The 22,518-nt window shown below is 46.6% G+C and overlaps 1 protein-coding gene across 2 annotated transcripts in view; it reads right to left on the bottom strand.

Moving 5' to 3' along the window:
- TFRC (transferrin receptor) overlaps positions 1–22,518 on the bottom strand; it is a 99,783-nt gene that overhangs the window by 20,871 nt on the left and 56,394 nt on the right. For both annotated transcript variants that reach the window (XM_063916515.1, XM_063916514.1), the window contains exons 10-12: positions 8,911–9,059; positions 8,653–8,772; positions 8,245–8,330 (exon numbers count right to left, since the gene is read on the bottom strand). In XM_063916515.1, coding sequence (XP_063772585.1) covers positions 8,245–8,330; positions 8,653–8,772; positions 8,911–9,059 — 355 coding nt within the window. The remainder of the gene's footprint in view (positions 1–8,244; positions 8,331–8,652; positions 8,773–8,910; positions 9,060–22,518) is intronic.

Below are 22,518 nucleotides of genomic sequence, written 5' to 3'. Positions count from 1 at the left end.
GCTTCGTTCTCTGCAACCGCATCAATTACTACTCGAAAGATTTGGCCCACAACTGCAAATCTACCAGAAAGGATGCTTCTGCGCTTAAGTGTAGAACACTGTGGGGGACTATAGCCAGGAAACTAAATATGAGTGTAAACAGACTTTCCCTCGCAGAAGTCCTGGAGGGGGCAGGAGGTGGGAGCTGCATGCTGTACAAGCATCTTGTCAACACTGCTACAAGAGTGCCTCTTGTAGGTAAAAGGCAACGGTGAACTTCACACTAGGCATGCACCTACATGTGCCAGCTGCTGGGGGCCGATTTGTGTGAAGGCAGCGTAGCACAGGTTGGGGCTACCTGCCTAATTGTCTGCTGGGAGGTTTCAGTTTTGGGAACAGCTGGTCCCCAGGCATTATGAAGGGAGTGGCACCTGAGCGGTCAGTGACATGATCACGATGTCTATGCAGCACCACCTGTCACCACTGCTGGGCAGCTTTTTGTAAACGCAGATGCTTAAGCCAGTTGGAAATCAGCAGCCAATGTTGTGCCTAGGAGGTGGCCTAAATCTATCTATCCATCCACACACACATATATATTATATATACATATACACACAGAAAAAAATAATACACACATATCCAATATGCATTACTGTAAGAGCAGACTCCACAGCACTTGGGATTTAGTGGTCTATTTATTAAGCCTTGGACGGAGATAAAGTACCAGCCAATCAGCTCCTAACTGCCATGCCATAGACTGTATGAAAAATGTCAATTAGGACCTGATTGGCTGGTACTTCATCTCCACCGACTTTATCTCCATCCAAGGCTTAGTAAATAGAGCCCGGTGGAGAATTGTCGGAGCGACTTTCTATGGTACGTATAAGACGTCGTTTAGAAAGATCACTCAGAGGAAAATAAATAATAAGAATTTACTTACCGATAATTCTATTTCTCGGAGTCCGTAGTGGATGCTGGGGTTCCTGAAAGGACCATGGGGAATAGCGGCTCCGCAGGAGACAGGGCACAAAAAAGTAAAGCTTTACTAGGTCAGGTGGTGTGCACTGGCTCCTCCCCCCATGACCCTCCTCCAGACTCCAGTTAGGTACTGTGCCCGGACGAGCATACACAATAAGGGAGGCATTTTGAATCCCGGGTAAGACTCATACCAGCCACACCAATCACACCGTACAACTTGTGATCTAAACCCAGTTAACAGTATGACAACAGAAAGGGCCTCTTAAAGATGGCTCCTTAACAATAACCCGAATTAGTTAACAATAACTATGTACAAGTATTGCAGATAATCCGCACTTGGGATGGGCGCCCAGCATCCACTACGGACTCCGAGAAATAGAATTATCGGTAAGTAAATTCTTATTTTCTCTATCGTCCTAAGTGGATGCTGGGGTTCCTGAAAGGACCATGGGGATTATACCAAAGCTCCCAAACGGGCGGGAGAGTGCGGATGACTCTGCAGCACCGAATGAGAGAACTCCAGGTCCTCCTTTGCCAGGGTATCAAATTTGTAAAATTTTACAAACGTGTTCTCCCCCGACCACGTAGCTGCTCGGCAGAGTTGTAATGCCGAGACCCCTCGGGCAGCCGCCCAAGATGAGCCCACCTTCCTTGTGGAGTGGGCTTTTACAGTTTTAGGCTGTGGCAGGCCTGCCACAGAATGTGCAAGTTGAATTGTGTTACAAATCCAACGAGCAATCGACTGCTTAGAAGCAGGTGCGCCCAACTTGTTGGGTGCATACAATATAAACAGCGAGTCAGATTTTCTGACTCCAGCCGTCCTTGCAATGTATATTTTTAAGGCTCTGACAACGTCCAACAACTTGGAGTCCTCCAAGTCGCTAGTGGCCGCAGGCACCACAATAGGTTGGTTCAGATGAAATGCTGATACCACTTTAGGGAGAAAATGCGGACGAGTCCGCAGTTCTGCCCTATCCGAATGGAAGATTAGATAAGGACTTTTATAAGATAAAGCCGCCAATTCAGATACTCTCCTGGCAGAGGCCAGGGCTAGTAACATAGTCACTTTCAATGTGAGATATTTCAAATCCACCTTTTTCAATGGTTCAAACCAATGGGATTTGAGGAAATCTAAAACTACATTTAGATCCCACGGTGCCACCGGAGGCACCACAGGAGGCTGTATATGCAGTACTCCCTTGACAAAAGTCTGGACCTCAGGGACAGAGGCCAATTCTTTTTGGAAGAATATTGACAGGGCCGAAATTTGAACCTTAATGGATCCCAATTTGAGACCCATAGATAATCCTGATTGCAGGAAATGTAGGAAACGACCCAGTTGGAATTCCTCCGTCGGAACCCTCCGATCCTCGCACCACGCTACATATTTTCGCCAAATGCGGTGATAATGTTTCACGGTGACTTCCTTCCGTGCCTTAATCAAGGTAGGAATGACTTCTTCTGGAATGCCTTTCCCTTTTAGGATCTGGCGTTCAACCGCCATGCCGTCAAACGCAGCCGCGGTAAGTCTTGAAAAAGACAGGGACCCTGCTGTAGCAGGTCCCTTCTCAGAGGTAGAGGCCACGGTTCGTCCGTGAGCATCTCTTGAAGTTCCGGATACCAAGTCCTTCTCGGCCAATCCGGAACCACTAGTATTGTTCTTACTCTTCTTTGCCGTATGATCTTCAATACCTTTGGTATGAGCGGCAGAGGAGGAAACACATACACTGACTGGTACACCCAAGGAGTTACCAGTGCGTCCACAGCTATTGCCTGTGGATCTCTTGACCTGGCGCAATATTTGTCCAGTTTCTTGTTGAGGCGAGACGCCATCATGTCTACAATTGGTCTTTCCCAACGGTCTATTAACATGTTGAAGACTTCTGGATGTAGACCCCACTCTCCCGGATGAAGATCGTGTCTGCTGAGGAAGTCTGCTTCCCAGTTGTCCACGCCCGGGATGAACACTGCTGACAGTGCTATCACGTGATTCTCCGCCCAGCGAAGAATCTTGGCAGCTTCTGCCATTGCACTCCTGCTTCTTGTGCCGCCCTGCCTGTTTACATGGGCGACCGCCGTGATGTTGTCCGACTGAATCAACACCGGCTTTCCTTGCAGGAGAAGTTCCGCCTGGCTTAGAGCATTGTAGATTGCTCTTAGTTCCAGAATGTTTATGTGAAGAGACTTTTCCAGACTCGTCCATACTCCCTGGAAGTTTCTTCCTTGTGTGACTGCTCCCCAGCCTCTCAGGCTGGCGTCCGTGGTCACCAGGATCCAATCCTGAATGCCGAATCTGCGGCCTTCTAATAGGTGAGCCTTCTGCAACCACCACAGAAGTGACACCCTTGTCTTTGGTGACAGGGTTATTCGCAGGTGCATCTGCAGATGCGACCCTGACCATTTGTCCAACAGATCCCTTTGGAATATTCTTGCATGGAATCTGCCGAATGGAATTGCTTCGTAAGAAGCCACCATTTTTCCCAGGACTCTTGTGCATTGATGTACTGACACTTTTCCTGGTTTTAGGAGGTTCCTGACCAGATCGGATAACTCCTTGGCTTTTTCCTCTGGAAGGAAAACCTTTTTCTGAACCGTGTCCAGAATCATTCCTAGGAACAGCAGACGAGTTGTCGGGATTAAATGGGATTTTGGAATATTCAGAATCCACCCGTGTTGTCTTAGCACCTCTTGAGATAGTGCTAAAGCTGTCTCCAGCTGTTCTCTGGATCTTGCCCTTATTAGGAGATCGTCCAAGTATGGGATAACTAATACGCCTTTTCTTCGAAGAAGAATCATCATCTCGGCCATTACCTTGGTAAAGACCCGAGGCGCCGTGGACAATCCGAACGGCAGCGTCTGAAACTGATAGTGACAGTTTTGAACAATGAACCTGAGGTACCCCTGGTGTGCGGGGTAAATCGGAACGTGTAGATACGCATCCTTGATGTCCAAGGATACCATAAAGTCCCCTTCTTCCAGGTTCGCTATCACTGCTCTGAGTGACTCCATCTTGAACTTGAACTTTTTTATGTAGAGGTTCAAGGACTTCAGATTTAGAATAGGCCTTACCGAGCCATCCGGCTTCGGTACCACAAATAGAGTGGAATAATACCCCTTTCCTTGTTGTAATAGGGGTACTTTGACTATCACCTGCTGAGCGTACAGCTTGTGAATGGCTTCCAACACCCTCTCCCTTTCGGAAGAGACGGTTGGTAAGGCAGACTTCAGGAAACGATGAGGAGGATCCGTCTCTAATTCCAACCTGTACCCCTGAGATATTATCTGCAGGATCCAGGGGTCTACCTGCGAGTGAGCCCACTGCGCGCTGTAATTTTTGAGACGGCCCCCCACTGTCCCCGAGTCCGCTTGAGAGGCCCCAGCGTCATGCTGAGGTTTTTGCAGGAGCCGGGGAGGGCTTCTGTTCCTGGGAAGGAGCTGCCTGTTGGTGTCTCTTCCCTCTTCCTCTGCCTCGTGGCAGGTACGACAAGCCCTTTGCTCTCTTATTTTTGTAGGAGCGAAAAGGCTGCGGTTGAAAGGTCGGTGCCTTTCTCTGTTGGGGAGTGACTTGAGGTAAAAAAGTGGATTTCCCGGCAGTAGCCGTGGCCACCAAGTCTGATAGACCAACTCCAAATAACTCCTCCCCTTTATACGGCAAAACCTCCATGTGACGTTTTGAATCCGCATCGCCTGTCCACTGTCGTGTCCATAAGGCTCTTCTGGCTGAAATGGACATAGCACTCACCCGAGATGCCAGTGTGCAAATATCCCTCTGTGCATCACGCATATAGATAAATGCATCCTTTATTTGTTCTAACGACAGTAAAACATTGTCCCTATCTAGGGTATCAATATTTTCAATCAGGGATTCTGACCAAACTACTCCAGCACTGCACATCCAGGCAGTTGCTATAGCTGGTCGTAGTATAACACCTGCATGTGTGTATATATTCTTTTGAATAACTTCCATCTTTCTATCTGATGGATCCTTAAGTGCGGCCGTCTCAGGAGAGGGTAACGCCACTTGTTTGGATAAGCGTGTGAGCGCCTTGTCCACCTTAGGGGGTGTTTCCCAGCGCGCCCTAACCTCTGGCGGGAAAGGGTATAATGCCAATAACTTTTTTGAAATTATCAACTTTTTATCAGGAGCAACCCACGCTTCATCACACACGTCATTTAATTCTTCTGATTCAGGAAAAACTGTTTGTAGTTTTTTCACACCATACATAATACCCTGTTTTACGGTATCTGTAGTATCAGCTAAATGTAACGTCTCCTTCATTGCCAAAATCATATAACGTGTGGCCCTACTGGAAAATACGTTTGAATTTCTACCGTCGTCACTGGAATCAGTGCCCGTGTCTGGGTCTGTGTCGACCGACTGAGGCAAAGGGCGTTTTACAGCCCCTGACGGTGTTTGAGGCGCCTGGACAGGCATTAATTGATTGTCCGGCCGCCTCATGTCCTCAACTGACTGTTTAAGGGAAGATAAACCATCACGTAATTCCACAAATAAAGGCATCCATTCTGGTGTCGACCCCCTGGGGGGTGACATCTGCATATTTGGCAATTGCTCCGCCTCCACACCAATATCGTCCTCATACATGTCGACACCACGTACCGACACACACCGCAAACTCACAGGGAATGCTCTAATGAAGACAGGACCCACTAGCCCTTTTGGGGAGACAGAGGGAGAGTCTGCCAGCACACACCACAAAGCGCTATATATACAAGGGATATCCTTATATTAAGTGCTCCCTTATAGCTGCTTTAATATATATATATATAGCCATTAATGTGCCCCCCCTCTCTGTTTTACCCTGTTTCTGTAGTGCAGTGCAGGGGAGAGACCTGGGAGCCGTTCTGACCAGCGGAGCTGTGACAGAAAATGGCGCCGTGTGCTGAGGAGATAGGCCCCGCCCCTTTTTCGGCGGGTTCTTCTCCCGCTATTTTTCCAGTCAGGCAGGGGTTAAATATCTCCATATAGCCCCTATGGGCTATATGTGAGGTATTTTTAGCCTTGTATAAGGTTTATATTTGCCTCTCAGAGCGCCCCCCCCCAGCGCTCTGCACCCTCAGTGACTGCCCAGTGAAGTGTGCTGAGAGGAAAATGGCGCACAGCTGCAGTGCTGTGCGCTACCTTATGAAGACTGAGGAGTCTTCAGCCGCCGGTTTCCGGACCTCTTCACGCTTCAGCATCTGCAAGGGGGTCGGCGGCGCGGCTCCGGGACCGGACTCCACGGCTGGGCCTGTGTTCGATCCCTCTGGAGCTAATGGTGTCCAGTAGCCAAGCAGCAAATCCACTCTGCATGCAGGTGAGTTTACTACTTTCCCCCTAAGTCCCACGTTGCAGTGATCCTGTTGCCAGCAGGACTCACTGTAAAGAAAAAAAACCTAAACTAAACTTTCTCTAAGCAGCTCTTTAGGAGAGCCACCTAGATTGCACCCTTCTCGTTCGGGCACAAAATCTAACTGGAGTCTGGAGGAGGGTCATGGGGGGAGGAGCCAGTGCACACCACCTGACCTAGTAAAGCTTTACTTTTTTGTGCCCTGTCTCCTGCGGAGCCGCTATTCCCCATGGTCCTTTCAGGAACCCCAGCATCCACTTAGGACGATAGAGAAAAATAAATAGTAAGATAATTAAAAAAAAAAAAAAAAAAGCTTATGGCTGCTAACAACCAGCAGCCCTCTGACCATGGTCCGGTTCCTGCCGCACCAAACAAAAAACTGATTTGCCTGGGCCAGAAGGCGGGAATATATGATGGGCCCGTTGCATGCTGGGAGGCCAAAAAGCTTTGACCATTTAGTGCAAATCCACCGTCGCTCCATCTTATCCCAATGTATCCTGTGGATACCCTGTAGACCCTTGCAGGAGAAAATACTATATGCCATTTAAACCCTCCTGCAGATACAACTGACAGCATCATTATTGCCTGGCAACCTAGGGTATTCTTACTAAACGGCAGGTTTAATGTGAAGATATTGCCCATAGCAACCAGTCAGGAACTTAAGATAATAGCTAGTGGTTGCTATGGGCAACATCTTTTCTAAAAACATGTGCTTTAAATATACCCCTAGTTTAGCAAATCTACTACAGTGTGTTTCAAGAGGTTGCTGGAGGAAGGGGTTGTCAGGTGTACAGAGTTCTTGAACAACCCATAAAATAGTGGAAACCTGCAAAAGAAATAAGCAGAAAAACCTAAACTCTGTACTACCAAGAGTGGGTGGCAAATAAAAGGGAGACTAGAGTGGCAACAGACCAAAAACCACATGCCAAGTTTCTTTTATCCGCACAATCTTATCCTGTATTTACAAGAAGACTTCAGAATTGTTCACCGATGTACACAACCACTAATAGGACTTACACACTGGCCGACATCACTGAACGATATGGACGATCTCGTTCATTAATGAACGAGATAACGTTCATATCGTGCAGTGTGGAGGCTCCAGCGAGGAACGATGCGCGACCCCGCGCTCGTTCATCGCTGGTGCCCCGTCGGCTGTGCATGCAGGCCAATATGGACTCTCTCGTCCATATTTGCCTGCAGTTCTATGGAGCCGTGTGACGGGGGGAGTGAAGTAACTTCACTGCCTCCCGCCGCCGGGTTGGCCGTATCCGCCGTCAGGCAGCTCGGCCAATGTGTAGGGCCCATAACAGATGTATTTTGTACCTGGCCCCAGAATTTTTCAAGAAACTGCCTAATGCCTCTTTAAGAACCTGTAACTATCCGTAGTAATGAAGATGTAGGTTAAGTACTAAGCAGTGAGGATGGGAATTCAATTAGCTGCAGTAGAATAACATGGGCTAATTAGCCCAGAAGCCATGAGTCACTGGGGTAAAAAAAATAAATAAAAAATCCCTGATAACTTGGGTCAACGGGCGCAGTAATGGGATTAATGCAGGAATCAGTGAATTTTTCACGGATTCTGTGAGTTAATGGCCATTAAAACAAGCCTCCTGAAATGCTAACTGAATAGCATCAGGTGTTAAAGCCCGAGGCTACCTCCAGATTTTACCGCTGGCCAGTCAAGTCAGTTTCCCCTTCCCCCAAGGATAAAGTTAATCAAGCAATTAACATACCCATTTTTTAAAAGCAGCTTTTACAGTCACTAAAGCACAATTTTTTTTTGCAAATATATATATATATATATAAATAAATAAATAAATAAATAAATAAATAAATAGAGAGAGAGCCAGAGAAAAGAGCGCAAAATGCTTAAGTAACATAAAATGAAGAGGCAGGAACAGATTTTAAAAACAAATATATAGTAAGGGAGCCTTACCTCTAACCATTCAGTTGCACCAACAGATCCAAAATCACCAGCACTCCAACTTGCAAACACGATACTACGCCTGGGCTTATACCCTTCTGTATATAAAAAGGAAATGGGTCTCTTTAAATTTATAAAATGCGGGGCGGGATGCTCCCTTCACCCAGCGGTGAAGTGAGCGATGTAACTAGATTGGTCAATCTAGAACCGGCGATAGCGACACACGGGGCCGTATATCGCTATGAGGCATACACACGGGGAGATCCGTGCTTAATTTCTAAGAAATCTAGTCAGATTGCTGAGAGATTAAGCATACATCTTTACTTTGGGAACCCCCAAACACAATTTAATGGGCAAATTAAATACCTAAAGAAATAGTTATACTGTGCTTTTTGTAATATAAACACCATTAGTACTTGCCTATTTTAATCATATCAGATAACACACGGGCGACCTCTAGCAGAACAGATGATCCAACGACTGCCTTGGCTACTCCAGCACCCAAAGAGTCTCTCTGAGCACCAACCACAACATAGCGATCTGCAGAATGAGCACCATACACACCATTGTTATCCAATACATTAACTGTTAAATAGATATGGCAGAAACTATTTATGCAATATACTTTTAGGGACATAACAGGAACTGGATAAAACCCATTTTCCAAAGTTTAATTACCTGGTTCATCAAATCCATTAATAACTCCAAAGATGTTGTAAATTTTCTTCTCAGCATTAATATTGTGCACCTCAAGTGTAATGTTTTTATACTGTTCACCAAGCACACAACTATTCCAGCCAACTGGGCAGCCAGGATTATAAAGTTTCCTGAAATAAAAAAATAAAAAAAATTAACCTTACATTAACATGTAGAACTGTGTAGATTATATCATGGAGCAAGATATGGAAATCATAGTACATTAAAGCTAGTCACATGTACCAAGTCTGAAAACAAGTTGATTAACTTATTGTTGAGGGACAAGATAGGTTCCTATATTGTCCACACCTTGGTAGAGACGGTCATTCAATTTATGCACCCCTTACAGATTTTACATCATATCAGATCGCTAGATGCTAAGGAAACAAAAACCAACAACCACCGACTCAAATAATACATTATTCCTTTTTTTTTTTTTTTGCATGGATCCAGCTCTATATTATTACTGAATGTAACTCGCAGATTCAAGTATTAAACAGGCACCTGTGGGCTTGCTAGTTGGAGAGGAAGTGGTCTCCCATCAACTGTGCAGCACAATAAGGAGATTTATGATAAGAACTTACTTTTGTTAAATCTTTCTGCAAGGTACACTGGATTCCACAAGGAATTACATCGGGGTGTAGAGTTGGATCTTGATCCGAGGCACCAACAGGCTAAAACCTTTGACTATTCCCAGGATGCATAGCGCCGCCTCCTCTATATCCCCGCCTCCAGGCACTGGAGCTCAGTTGTTAACTAGTCCAATGCAGTAGCAGGTAAGAGACTACAACAGTAGCCACATACATTTACATTCTCACAACAGGAGAAGGTACCAGCGACTAATGCCATAAAAACCCAAAAAAAGCCGAGTGCGTCAGGGTGGGCGCCCTGTGGAATCCAGTGTACCTCACAGAAAGATTTAACAAAGGTAAGTTCTTACCATAAATCTCCTTTTCTGCAACGGGGTACACCGATTCCACAGGGAATTCCATCGGGGATGTCCTAAAGCAGTTCCTCATGGGAGGGGACGCACTGTAGCAGGCACAAGAACCCAGCATCCAAAGGAGGTGGAAATATCGAAGGCATAGAACCTTATGAACGAGCTCACCGAGAACCACGTAGCCGCCTTGCACGATTGTTCAAGGGTCGCACCACGGCAGGCTGCCCAAGAAGGTCCAACAGACAGAGTAGAATGGGCTTTGATGGTAGCAGGAGCTGGATGTCCAGCCTGTACATAAGCAGTCACCATTCTAATTCATCTGGCCAAGATCTGCTTATTAGCAGGCCAGCCACGTTTGTGAAAACCAAAAAGAACAAAGAGAATCAGCTCTCCTAAGCGAAGCCGTTCTCTTCACATAAATACGAAGAGCCCGTACCACATCAAAAGGCCGCTCTTTGGAGGATAAACCTGGAGAGGTAAAGGCCGGAACCACAATCTCTTGGTTAAGGTAGAAAGATGACACCTTAGGCAGATTACCGGGATGTGTTCTTAGAACTGCCCGGTCACAGTGAAAAATCAGAAAAGGTGACTGACAGGATAAGGCACCCAAGTCAGAAAACCCATCTAGCAGAAAAAATAGCCAACAAAAACAAGACCTTAAAAAGCAAGCCAGTTTAGGTCCACAGACTCGAGGTTCGAATGGAGACTCTTTGGAGGGCATACAGGACAAACAAAAACAAAAAAAAAAAAAAAAAAATCCCAAGGAGCCACAGGAGGAACATAGGGAGGTTGAATCCTTAAGACACCCTGAGTGAATGTATGATCATCAGGTAGTCTCAATTTCTCTGAAACCATATCGACAATGCAGAAATACGAACCTTGAGGGAGGCCAGACAAAGGCCTAAGTCCAGGCCCTGTTGCAGAAAAGCCAAAAGTTTGGCAGTACTGAACTTATATGCATCATAATTCTTGGCAGCACACCATGTTGCAGAACACCATGTGAAGTAGGAATTCTAGACCCTATAATAAATCAGAGCAGACGCCAGTTTACGGGCCTTCAACATAGTTTGAATGACCGCCTCAGAAAACCCTTTGGCCCTCAGTACTGAAGCTTCAAGAGTCACGCCGTCAAAGCCAGCCGGGCCAGATCCTGGTAGAAACAAGGGCACTGAACGAGGAGGTATGGGCGTTGCAGAAGTAGAAGAGGACGTTCTATTGAGAGGCCCTTCAGGTCTGAGAACCAATAGCGTCTGGGCCACGCCTGAGCGATTAGAAGTAGTATTCCTCCTTCTTGCTTGAACTTTCGTATTACCCTGGGCAGGAGTGACACAGGAGGGAACACGTATGGCAGCCAAAAGTTCCATGGAATTGCCAGTGCATTCATGAACGCTGCTTGAGGATCCCTTCTCCTTCGTCCGAAGACCGGAACCTTGTGGTTGTGTCTAGACTGCATCAGGTCTACGTCTGGTAGGCCTCGCTTGTCCACTAGGAGTTGAAAGACTTCCGGATGAAGGCTCCACTCTCCGGCGTGTACGTCCTGACGACTGAGGAAGTACGCTTCGCAGTTGAGGACCCCCGGAATGAACACTGCAGATATGGCTGCTCACTGAAGTATCCTCGACACTTCCCTCATTGCCATGCGGCTTTCAGTGCCGTCTTGATTTATGTACGCCACTGTTGTGGCGTTGTCTGACTGCATTTGAACAGGCCTGTTCTGTACCAGAGGCAGCGCTAGCATTAATGCATTGAACACTGCCCGCAATTCCAGAATGTTCATTGGGAGGAAAGATTCCTCCCTGGTCCACCGACCCTGAAGAGAGTGTTGCTCCAACACCGCGCCCCAACCCTGCAGACTGGCATCAGTCATCAAAAGGACCCAGTTGGAGATCCAGAAGGGACGACCCCTGCTCAACTGCTGGTCCTGTAGCCACCAGGTCAGTGACAGGCGAACCTCCAGAGTTAAGGAGTTTATGCGAGTCCTGAGCCTTTGAGGCAGGCCATCCCATTTGGAAAGAACTAACCTCTGGAGAGGGCGGGAGTGAAATTGAGCGTACTCTACCATGTCGAAAGCAGACACCATGAGGCCCAGTACTTGCATCGTCGAGTGTATCGAAACACGTGGGCGGGATAGGAAGAGTCTTATTTTGTCCTGAAGTTTCAGGACCTTCTCTGGAGACAAACAACCGCTGGTTGTGGGTGTACAACAATGCCCCCAGGTGCACCATGCTGAGCAGGGACCAGGAAGGATTTCTTCCAGTTGATTGTCCAATTCCTCCAAGCCCACGGGTGGCTCGTCAGTTCCAGATGACGAAGGAGAACCTCTGGTGAGGTCGCCAGGATCAACAAGTCGTCCAGATACGGCAGGATCCTGATGCCTTGATGGCGGAGGACAGCCGTCATGACCTTGGTGAAAATTCGTGGAGCTGTGGTCAGACCAAAAGGCAAGGCCTGGAATTGAAAATGTAGGTTGCCAATAGCAAACCTCAGGTATTGCTGATGCGACACGACAATAGGAATATGCAGGTAAGCATCCTATTTGTCCATGGATACTGTATAGTCCTTGGGCTCCAAAGCCAGTATAATAGAGCGAAGCGTTTCCATATGGAATTTGGAAACTTTCACAAATTTGTTCAAAGACTTGAGGATGAGAATTGGCAGAGACAACCCATTCAGTTTCGGGACTAGGAACAGCGTTGAATAGTACCCCCTGCTTCTCTGAACCAGAGGCACCGGCACTATCACTCCTGTATCCAGGAGAGAGAGTAGCACCAAGAAAAAAAGAATGGGGTTGTACTGTTAAGGTGCACACAGTAGTAATTAATAAAAATTTACTTTTATTTCTGTATTAAAAGGCTATATGTTACCAATACAGCTGTGAAATATGTTAAAAACAGATTGAAAAATCAAGTTAGAGTGTTCAAAGACAGAAAAAGTGAAGAGTTAAAAATAACTGCTCCATTAACTCCAGTAATGCAAATACTTCTATATATTGTTCTAGGGATTTATTTGTCCTATTGTATAGGTCTGTGTGTTTAATCAAAGTTGATAATATTATATTAAGACAATAATTATTTTTCTCTCTTTTCCCTGTGATATATACACATACACCCTTCCAATTTAGGTTACTGTCTGGGTCAAGTATAGGTTCTCACACATAGAAGAGCTAGATTTCTAATTAATTTGTCATAGACCCACATACAATGTGAATGAACTGACTATATTTGTTATGTGGAGTGCTGGCACGTACAGCGGGAACGATATTGATAGTGTTATTAACCAATTAGTTACAAAATTGTGTTAGTGTATCAACTTCAGGAATCCTCTTGGCACTAGGCCTCGTTTAAATGGTTCAGACTGCAGTATAGATACAATGTTGCATTTCCTCTGTTGGACGTATGTATTGACTACATAGTGTTGTTTTATAAATGGAGCTAATTATGCTGCAGCACTTGGCTGTTTTAGTATCCTTCTATTCACTGCCTCTTTCACCGTGCAGTTCAAATACCTTATATATTAGTTTGCACATGATGCCAATAGGGAGAGAGTCAGTCTCGCAGTGGCACACTAATATTTTTGCCACTGTTAATTTATAATCCTATGCATTATAAGATCCCTCAAATAAATTTTGTAAATACTAATCACCGTAGTACTAATGCCGCTGTTTGTTTATATTCCCATATAGTGCAGGGTCCCTAATATAAATACTGATCACCAATGGGGGAGAGATGGTCATGCTAAAACATTCAAATTAGTTGGTACTGGGCAAATTAATCGGGTATTCCCGTTTTACAATCAGTCTCCCCCAGAGGTGTTGGTCAGCTGTATAGCTGGAACCCAACGGTGCTATATTTGCCTAACTGTAGTGAATGTAGGCTAATAGGGCAGCCGCACTGTAACAGCCCTGGTAATAACAGATACGGACATTCCCCGCCATACAGTGCAGGAGCTACCATTCGTAATGCCTCACTCGACAGAGTGACCCTGCTGCAGCAGCACTGAACCAGTCACTTACTGATCCGATGACTGGTACTCCCGTTACTAGCCGTGCAGTGATCAGTCTCCCCCACCGGCAGACCTTTATTTGTGACCTACAGCCCAGACACAGACCAAATGTTATTTAAAATGAATGGTAATGTGATTGGTAACTGCACCATGGCAGCACACATTTATCCAGAGATAGTAGCACCAAATGGAGAGTATTTGCTTTTACCTGATCTGAATGGATGTTTGTTGAGCAAAACTGGTCTGGGGGATGTTTCTTGAAAGAGATGGCGTATCCGTGAGTGACGACTTCCCTTACCCAGGCGTCCGAATTGGTCTGTAACCACACCTGGGAAAACCGTAGAAGTTGGCCTCCCACCCTGGGATCCCCCAGGGGGAGGCCCGCCCCATCATTCAGCAGGCTTGTCTGTTTTGGAAGCAGGCTGACGGGCAGCCCGGGCAAGTTTAAGTTTGGGCTTAGTGGATTTGGAAGTGCGAGCCTGTTTCGGGTACGCCTAACCCTTTGCTTTACTTGGTGGTCGAAAGGAAGTACTCTTAGCCTTCGGAGCCGAAGGATTAGTACTAGGCAGACATGCAGTCTTAGCTGATGCCAAGTCAGCCACAATCTTGTTGAGATCTTCCACAAAAAATAAGAATTTACTCACCGGTAATTCTATTTCTCGTAGTCCGTAGTGGATGCTGGGAACTCCGTAAGGACCATGGGGGAATAGCGGGCTCTGAAGGAGGCTGGGCACTCTAGAAAGATCTTAGACTACCTGGTGTGCACTGGCTCCTCCCACTATGACCCTCCTCCAAGCCTCAGTTAGGTACTGTGCCCGGACGAGCGTACACAATAAGGAAGGATTTTGAATCCCGGGTAAGACTCATACCAGCCACACCAATCACACCGTACAACTCGTGATATGAAACACAGTTAACAGTATGAAACAATAGAGCTTCTCAACAGATGGCTCAACAATAACCCGATTTAGTCAACAATAACTATGTACAAGTATTGCAGATAAACCGCACTTGGGATGGGCGCCCAGCATCCACTACGGACTACGAGAAATAGAATTACCGGTGAGTAAATTCTTATTTTCTCTAACGTCCTAGTGGATGCTGGGAACTCCGTAAGGACCATGGGGATTATACCAAAGCTCCCAAACGGGCGGGAGAGTGCGGATGACTCTGCAGCACTGAATGAGAGAACTCCAGGTCCTCCTCAGCCAGGGTATCAAATTTGTAGAATTTTGCAAACGTGTTTGCCCCTGACCAAGTAGCTGCTCGGCAAAGTTGTAAAGCCGAGACCCCTCGGGCAGCCGCCCAAGATGAGCCCACCTTCCTTGTGGAATGGGCATTGACAGATTTTGGCTGTGGCAGGCCTGCCACAGTATGTGCAAGCTGAATTGTACTACAAATCCAACGAGCAATAGTCTGCTTCGAAGCAGGAGCACCCAGCTTGTTAGGTGCATATAGGATAAACAGCGAGTCAGATTTTCTGACTCTAGCCATTCTGGAAACATATTTTCAGTGCCCTGACAACGTCTAGCAACTTGGAGTCCTCCAAGTCCCTAGTAGCCTAGGCACCACAATAGGCTGGTTCAGGTGAAACGCTGACACCACCTTTGGGAGAAACTGGGGACGAGTCCTCAATTCTGCCCTATCCATATGGAAAATCAAATAAGGGCTTTTACAAGACAAAGCCGCCAACTTTGATACTCGCCTGGCAGAAGCCAAGGCCAATAACATAACCACCTTCCACGTGAGATATTTCAGATCCACGGTTTTTAGTGGTTCAAACCAATGTGATTTTAAGAAACTCAACACCACGTTGAGATCCCAAGGTGCCACAGGAGGCACAAACGGGGGCTGACTCTGCAGCACTCCTTTTATAAATGTCTGAACTTCAGGTACTGAAGCTAGTTCTTTTTGAAAGAAAAACGACAGAGCCGAGATCTGTACCTTAATGGAACCCAATTTAAGGCCCATAGTCACTCCTGCTTGCAGGAAATGCAGAAATCGACCTAGTTGAAATTCCTCTGTTGGGGCCCTTTCGGCCTCACACCATGCAACATATTTTCGCCATATGCGGTGATAATGAGTTGCTGTAACCTCTTTCCTGGCTTTAGTAAGCGTAGGAATGACTTCCTCCGGAATGCCCTTTTCCTTCAGGATCTGGCGTTCAACCGCCATGCCGACAAACGCAGCCGCGGTAAGTCTTGGAACAGACAGGGCCCCTGCTGCCGCAGGTCCTGTCTGAGTGGCAGAGGCCATGGGTCCTCTGATATAAATTCTTGAAGTTCTGGGTACCAAGCTCTTCTTGGCCATCCACGAGTATCGTTCTTACTCCTCGCCTTCTTATTATTCTCAGTACCTTTGGTATGAGAGGCAGAGGGGAGAACACAAACCGACTGGTACACCCACGGTGTTACCAGAGCGTCCATAGCTATCGCCTGAGGGTCCCTTGACCCGGTGCAATATCTTTTATAGCTTTTTGTTGAGGCGGGACGCCATCATGTCCACCTGTGTCCTTTCCCAATGGTGTACAATCCTATTGGAAGACTTCTGGAGGAAGTCCCCATTCTCCCGGGTGGAGGTCGTGTGTTGAGAAGATCTGCTTCCCAGTTGTCCACTCCGGGAATGAACACTGCTGACCGTGCTAACACATGATTTTCCGCCTATCGGAGAATCCTTGTGGCTTCTGCCATCGCCATCCTGCCTCCCGTGCCGCCCTGCTGGTTTACATGGGCGACTGCCATGATGTTGTCTGATTGGATCAGTACCGGCTGGTTTTGAAGCAGAGGCCTTGCCGGCCTCAGGGCATTGTAAATGGCCCTCAGGTCCAGAATATTTATGTGTAGGGAAATAACCTGACTTGACCAAAGTTCCTGGAAATTTCTTCCCTGTGTGACTGCCTCCCAGCCTCAAAGGCTGGAATCCATGGTCACTAGGACCTAGTCCTGTATGCCGAAACTGCGGCCCTCTTGAAGATGGGCACTCTGCAGCCACCACAGTAGAGATACCCTGGTCCTTGGAGACAGGGTTATCAGCCTATGCATCGGAAGATGCGATCCGGACCACTTGTCCAACAGGTCCCTCTGAAAAGTTCTTGTATGGAACCTGCCTAATGGGATTGCTTCGTAGGAAGCTACCATTTTTCCCAGGACTCGCGTGCAATGATGCACTGCTACCTATTTTGGCTTCAGGAGGTCTCTGACTAGAGATGACAACTCCTTGGCTTTCTCCTCCGGGAGAAACACTTTCTGGTTTATGTCCAGAACCATCCCCAGGAACAGTAGACGTGTCATAGGAACCAGCTGTGACTTTGGACTGTTTAGAATCCAACCATGCTGTTGTAGCACTTTCCAAAATAGTGCTACCCCGACTACCAACTGCTCCTTGGACCTCGCCCTTATAACGAGATTGTCCAAGTACGGGATAATTACAACTCCCTTTTTTTTGAAGGAGTATCAACATCTCGGCCATTACCTTGATAAAACACCCTCGGTGCCATGTACAGTCCAAACGGCAGTGTCTGGACTTGGTAATGGTAATCCTGTACCACAAATCTGAGGTACTCCTGGCGAGGATGGTAAATGGGGACATGCAGGTAAGCATCCTTGATGTCCCAGGATACCATGTAATCCCCCTCGTCCAGGCTTGGAATAACCGCCCTGAGCGATTCCATCTTGAACTTGAATTTTTGTGTTCAAGGATTTTAAATATAAAATGGGTCACACCGAACCATGCGGTTTCGGTACCCCAACCCATGTGGAATAGTAACCCCGTCCTTGTTGAAGTAGGGGCACCTGGAGTATTAACTGCTGGGAATACCGCTTATTAATTGCCTCTAGCACAGCCTCCCTGCCTGAGGGAGTTGTCAGCAAGGCATATTTTAGGAAACGGCTGGGGGGAGACATCTCGAATTCCAGCTTGTACCCCTGAAATACTACTTGAAAGAAACAGGGATCCACCTGTGAGCGAGCCCACTAATTGCTGAAAATTTTTTTAGATGGCCCCCCACCGTACCTAGCTACACCTGTGGAGCACCCGCGTCATGGTGTGGCCTCACAGGAGGCGGGGGAAGAATCTTGATTCTGGGAACAGGCTGACTGGTGCAGCTTTTTTCCCCTTGTCTCTGTACAGAAAGGAAGCGCCATTTGACCCGCTTGCTTTTCTGAAGCCGAAAGGACTGTACCTTTGTCTGTGAGGAAACCTGAGGTAAAATTATTTCTTCCCAGCAGTTGCTGTGGATACGAGGTCCCAGAGACCATCCCCAAATAATTCCTCACCCTTATAAGGCTCTCTATGCGCTTTTTAAGTCAGCATCACCTGTCCAGTGACAGGTCTCTAATACCCTCCTGACAGAATGGACATTACATTTATTTTGGATGCCAGCCGGCAAAATATCCCTCTGTGCATCCCCCATATATAAGACGACGTCTTTAATATGTTTTTATGTTTGCCAACTAGTATCCCTGTTTGACAGGGTCACCGACCACGCTGCAGCAGCACTATCTGCAGGTCTCAGTCTAGTACCTGAGTGTGTAAATACAGACTTCAGGATAGCCTCCTGTTTTTTATCAACAGGCACCTATTAAAGTGGCCGTATCCTAAGACGGCAGTGCCACCTTTTTTGACAAACGTGTGAGCGCCTTATCCACCCTAGGGGATATCTCCCAGCGTAACTTATCCACCTGGCGGGAAAGGGTACGCCATCAGTAACTTTTTATAAATTACCAGTTTCTTAACGGGGGAACCCACGCTTTCACACACTTCATTTATTCATCTGATGGGGGAACAAAACACTGCCTGTTTTTTCTCCCCAAACCTAAAACCCATTTTTAGAGGTGCTTGGGTTAAAGTCAGAAATGTATAACACATTTTTTATTGCCGGGATCACGTCACGGATGTTCCTAGTGGATTGTGTATATGTCTCCACCTTGTCGACACTGGAGTCAGACTCCGTGTCGACATCTGTGTCTGCCATCTGAGAGAGCGGGCGTTTTTGAGCCCCTGATGGCCTTTGAGACGCGGGCTGCGAAGCCGGCTGTCCCACAGCTGTTACGTCATCCACCCTTTTATGTAAGGAGTTGACACTGTCGGTTAATACCTTTCACCTATCCATCCACTCTGGTGTCGGCCCCACAGGGGGCGACATCACATATATCGGCCTCTGTTCTGTCACCATATAAGCCTCCTCATTCAACATGTCGACAGCCGTACCGACACACCGCAGACACACAGGGAATGCTCTAAACGAGGACAGGACCCACAAAAGCCCTTTGGGGGGACAGAGTAAGAGTATGCCAGCACACACCAGAGCGCTATGCTATATATATATATATATATATATATATATATATATATATATATATATATATATATATATATATATATATATACATACATACATACATACATACATACATACATACATACATACATACATACATACATACATACAAACAAACAGGGACTAACTGAGTTATGTCCCTAATAGCTGCTTTTTATATAATACAGGTTGAGTATCCCATATCCAAATATCCGAAATACGGAATATTCCGAAATACGTACTTTTTTGAGCGAGAGTGAGATAGTGAAACTTTTGTTTTCTGATGGCTCAATGTACACAAACTTTGTTTAATACACACAGTTATTAAAAATAGTGTATTAAATGACCTTCAGACTGTGTATATAAGGTGTATATGAAACATAAATGAATTGTGTGAATGTAGACACACTTTGTTTAATGCACAAAGTTATGAAAAATATTGGCTAAAATTACCTTCAGGCTGTGTGTATAAGGTGTATATGAAACATAAATGCATTCTGTGCTTAGATTTAGGTCCCATCACCATGATCTCATTATAGTATGCAATTATTCCAAAATACAGAAAAATCCCATATCCAAAATACCTCTGGTCCCAAGCATTTTGGATAAGGGATACTCAACCTGTATACTGTATACAGTGCCAATTTTAATGCCCCCCCTCTCTTTTCCCTCTTACTGTACTGTAGAATTGCAGGGAAGAGCCAGGGAGCTTCCTTCCAGCCGAGCTGTGAGGGAAAAATGGCGCCAGTGTGCTGAGGAGATAGGCTCCGCCCCTTTTTCGCGGCCTATTCTCCCGTTTATGGAATTCTGGCAGGGGTATTTACCTCATATATAGCCCCTGGGGCCATATATTGAGGTATTTTAGCCAGCCAAGGTGTTTTTATTGCTGCCTCAGGGCGCCCCCCCCAGCGCCCTGCACCCTCAGTGACCGGAGTGTGAAGTGTGTGAGAGGAGCAATGGCGCACAGCTGCAGTGTTGTGCGCTACCTTGGTGAAGACAGAGTCTTCATGCCGCCGATTTTCCGGACCATCTTCTTGCTTCTGGCTCTGTAAGGGGGACGGCGGCGCGGCTCCGGGACCGAACATCAAGGCTGGGCCTGCGGTCGATCCCTCTGGAGCTAATGGTGTCCAGTAGCCTAAGAAGCCCAATCCGGCTGCAAGCAGGCGAGTTCGCTTCTTCTCCCCTTAGTCCCTCGCTGCAGTGAGCCTGTTGCCAGCAGGTCTCACTGAAAATAACAAAATTCTAAGACTATAACTTTCTAAGAGCTCAGGAGAGCCCCTAGTGTGCATCCAACCTCGGCCGGGCACGAAATCTAACTGAGGCTTGGAGGAGGGTCATAGTGGGAAGAGCCAGTGCACACCAGGTAGTCTAAGATCTTTCTAGAGTGCCCAGCCTCCTTCGGAGCCCGCTATTACCCCATGGTCCTTACGGAGTTCCCAGCATCCACTAGGACGTTAGAGAAAAGTATGTTTCCCTTAAAAGGGATCATTTCCAAGGTCTTTTTAGAGAGTCCAGATCTACAGACTAGGTCCGCAACCAGAGAATCCAGTGAGCCAGAATGGACGTAGTAGACGCTTTGGCCGCCAGGACACCTGCATCAGATGCCACCTCCTGACTATAATGAGAGGCTGTAATAATATATGAAACACATTGTCCAGCATTACCAGGAAAATCAGACGGTAGTTCCGCTTCAACTTCCTGAACCCAGGTTTCAATAGCTTTTGCCGCCCAAGAAGCCGCAATAGTGGGCCTATGCACAGCTCCTGCAAGAGTGTAAATGGACTTCAAGCAACCCTCCACACGCTTATCTGTTGGTTCCTTCAGCGAGGTGGTGCTTCCAAATTTTACTTAACTCTGCAGCGAGGAGATGAAGAGCTAGCATCTTTTTAGACCGGGAAAATTTATTTCCTGGATATTCACAGGATTCCCGACGTATGTCAACCAAGTGGTCAGAATGGGGTAAAATTAATTTAGTAACCTTCCGACGTTTAAACTTATCTGGTTTCTTAGAGATAGCTGGAGGCTCTTCGTCATCATCAATTTGAAGAATCAGCCTGATAGCCTCCAAGAGGTCAGAAACATCCACTTGTGTCAGAGATTCCCCATCGGAAGCATCTGTATCAGTGTCTGAAGGGTCCGTGTAAGCGCCAACTTCATCAGATGAAGTATCCGAAACGTGTGGATTGTGAGGAAGTAATGGCATGTTGAGATAACCCCTTGATCTTAGGTGGGCGAGGGTTAGGATTTTGCTTAGCCAGAGACAGATTTAAATTGCTGTAACCGAGATGACAGAGTATCTGCCCATGGCGGATTAACTGCAGGGACAATGTGGCTGTAATGGCACAGGAGGTTCCATAGGGGGTGCAAGTACTAGCATAGTCAGTAAATTAGAGAAAGCAGCCCAAGGTGGGTCTTGATTTGCCCCTGTTGCTGCAGAATGACTGGGGTATAGAACCCCCAGTACCTGAACCCTCAGCTGCTAGGTGTTCCGCCGGGTAATCCGTGGCGTGACCGTCTGGTGCAGGATCAGCCATGGAGCTACCACCCTGTTTAGCAGACATTATTTGTAAGCATGACCTTAGGGTGTAATAGTACAATTTAAGCAGACAATTTACGAAAAAAAAAAAAAACACAACAACCCTGTATAGTGTGACTGCAAGCAGAGCACAAAGGATTAAAGAGGTATGTGGCGACTGTAAAACAGAGAAAGTAGGATTTTGGTACTTACCAGGTAAATCCTTTTCTTTGAATCAATAGGGGGCACTGGAGTACTCTTGGGATATGGACGGCCTCCATAGGAACAGGGCACTGAATATTTAAATTTAGAACACTCCACCCCTCCATATCCCAGAGTACCTGTGTTTTTTACTGAGCCGAACAGGAGCTAGAGAGGTTGACAATGGAGTATTACATATAACATAACGGACAACAATGAAGTTGACACATAACGTTACTGACAACTAAACAGTTGACACCATAACCAGCACTTGATAATTTGAACCAGTCGGTGAGAGTGTTACCATAAGATCCCCTGAACTTACCACAAACCAGGTAAAACTGCTCTGGGTGGGCGTCCAGTGCCCCCTATGGATTCAAAGAAAAGGATTTACCTGGTAAGTACCAAAATCCTACTTTCCTTTTTCATCCACTAGGGGTCACTGGAGTACTCTTGGGACGTACCAAAGCTTCCCCCGTGGGCGGGAGAGCTGTTTGGCACCTGTAACACTAGGCGGCCAAAGCTAGATGCTGATGCCGCAAACGTATCAAACTTGTAAAAGCGCACAAACGTGCGCACTGAAGACCATGTAGCCGCACGGCAAAGCTGCGTCGT

Source organism: Pseudophryne corroboree, chromosome 4 (genome assembly GCF_028390025.1).
Source record: "Pseudophryne corroboree isolate aPseCor3 chromosome 4, aPseCor3.hap2, whole genome shotgun sequence".
NCBI lineage: Eukaryota > Metazoa > Chordata > Amphibia > Anura > Myobatrachidae > Pseudophryne > Pseudophryne corroboree.
Note: the sequence above shows the minus strand (reverse complement) of the source record. Positions and strands in the feature narration are given on the sequence as shown.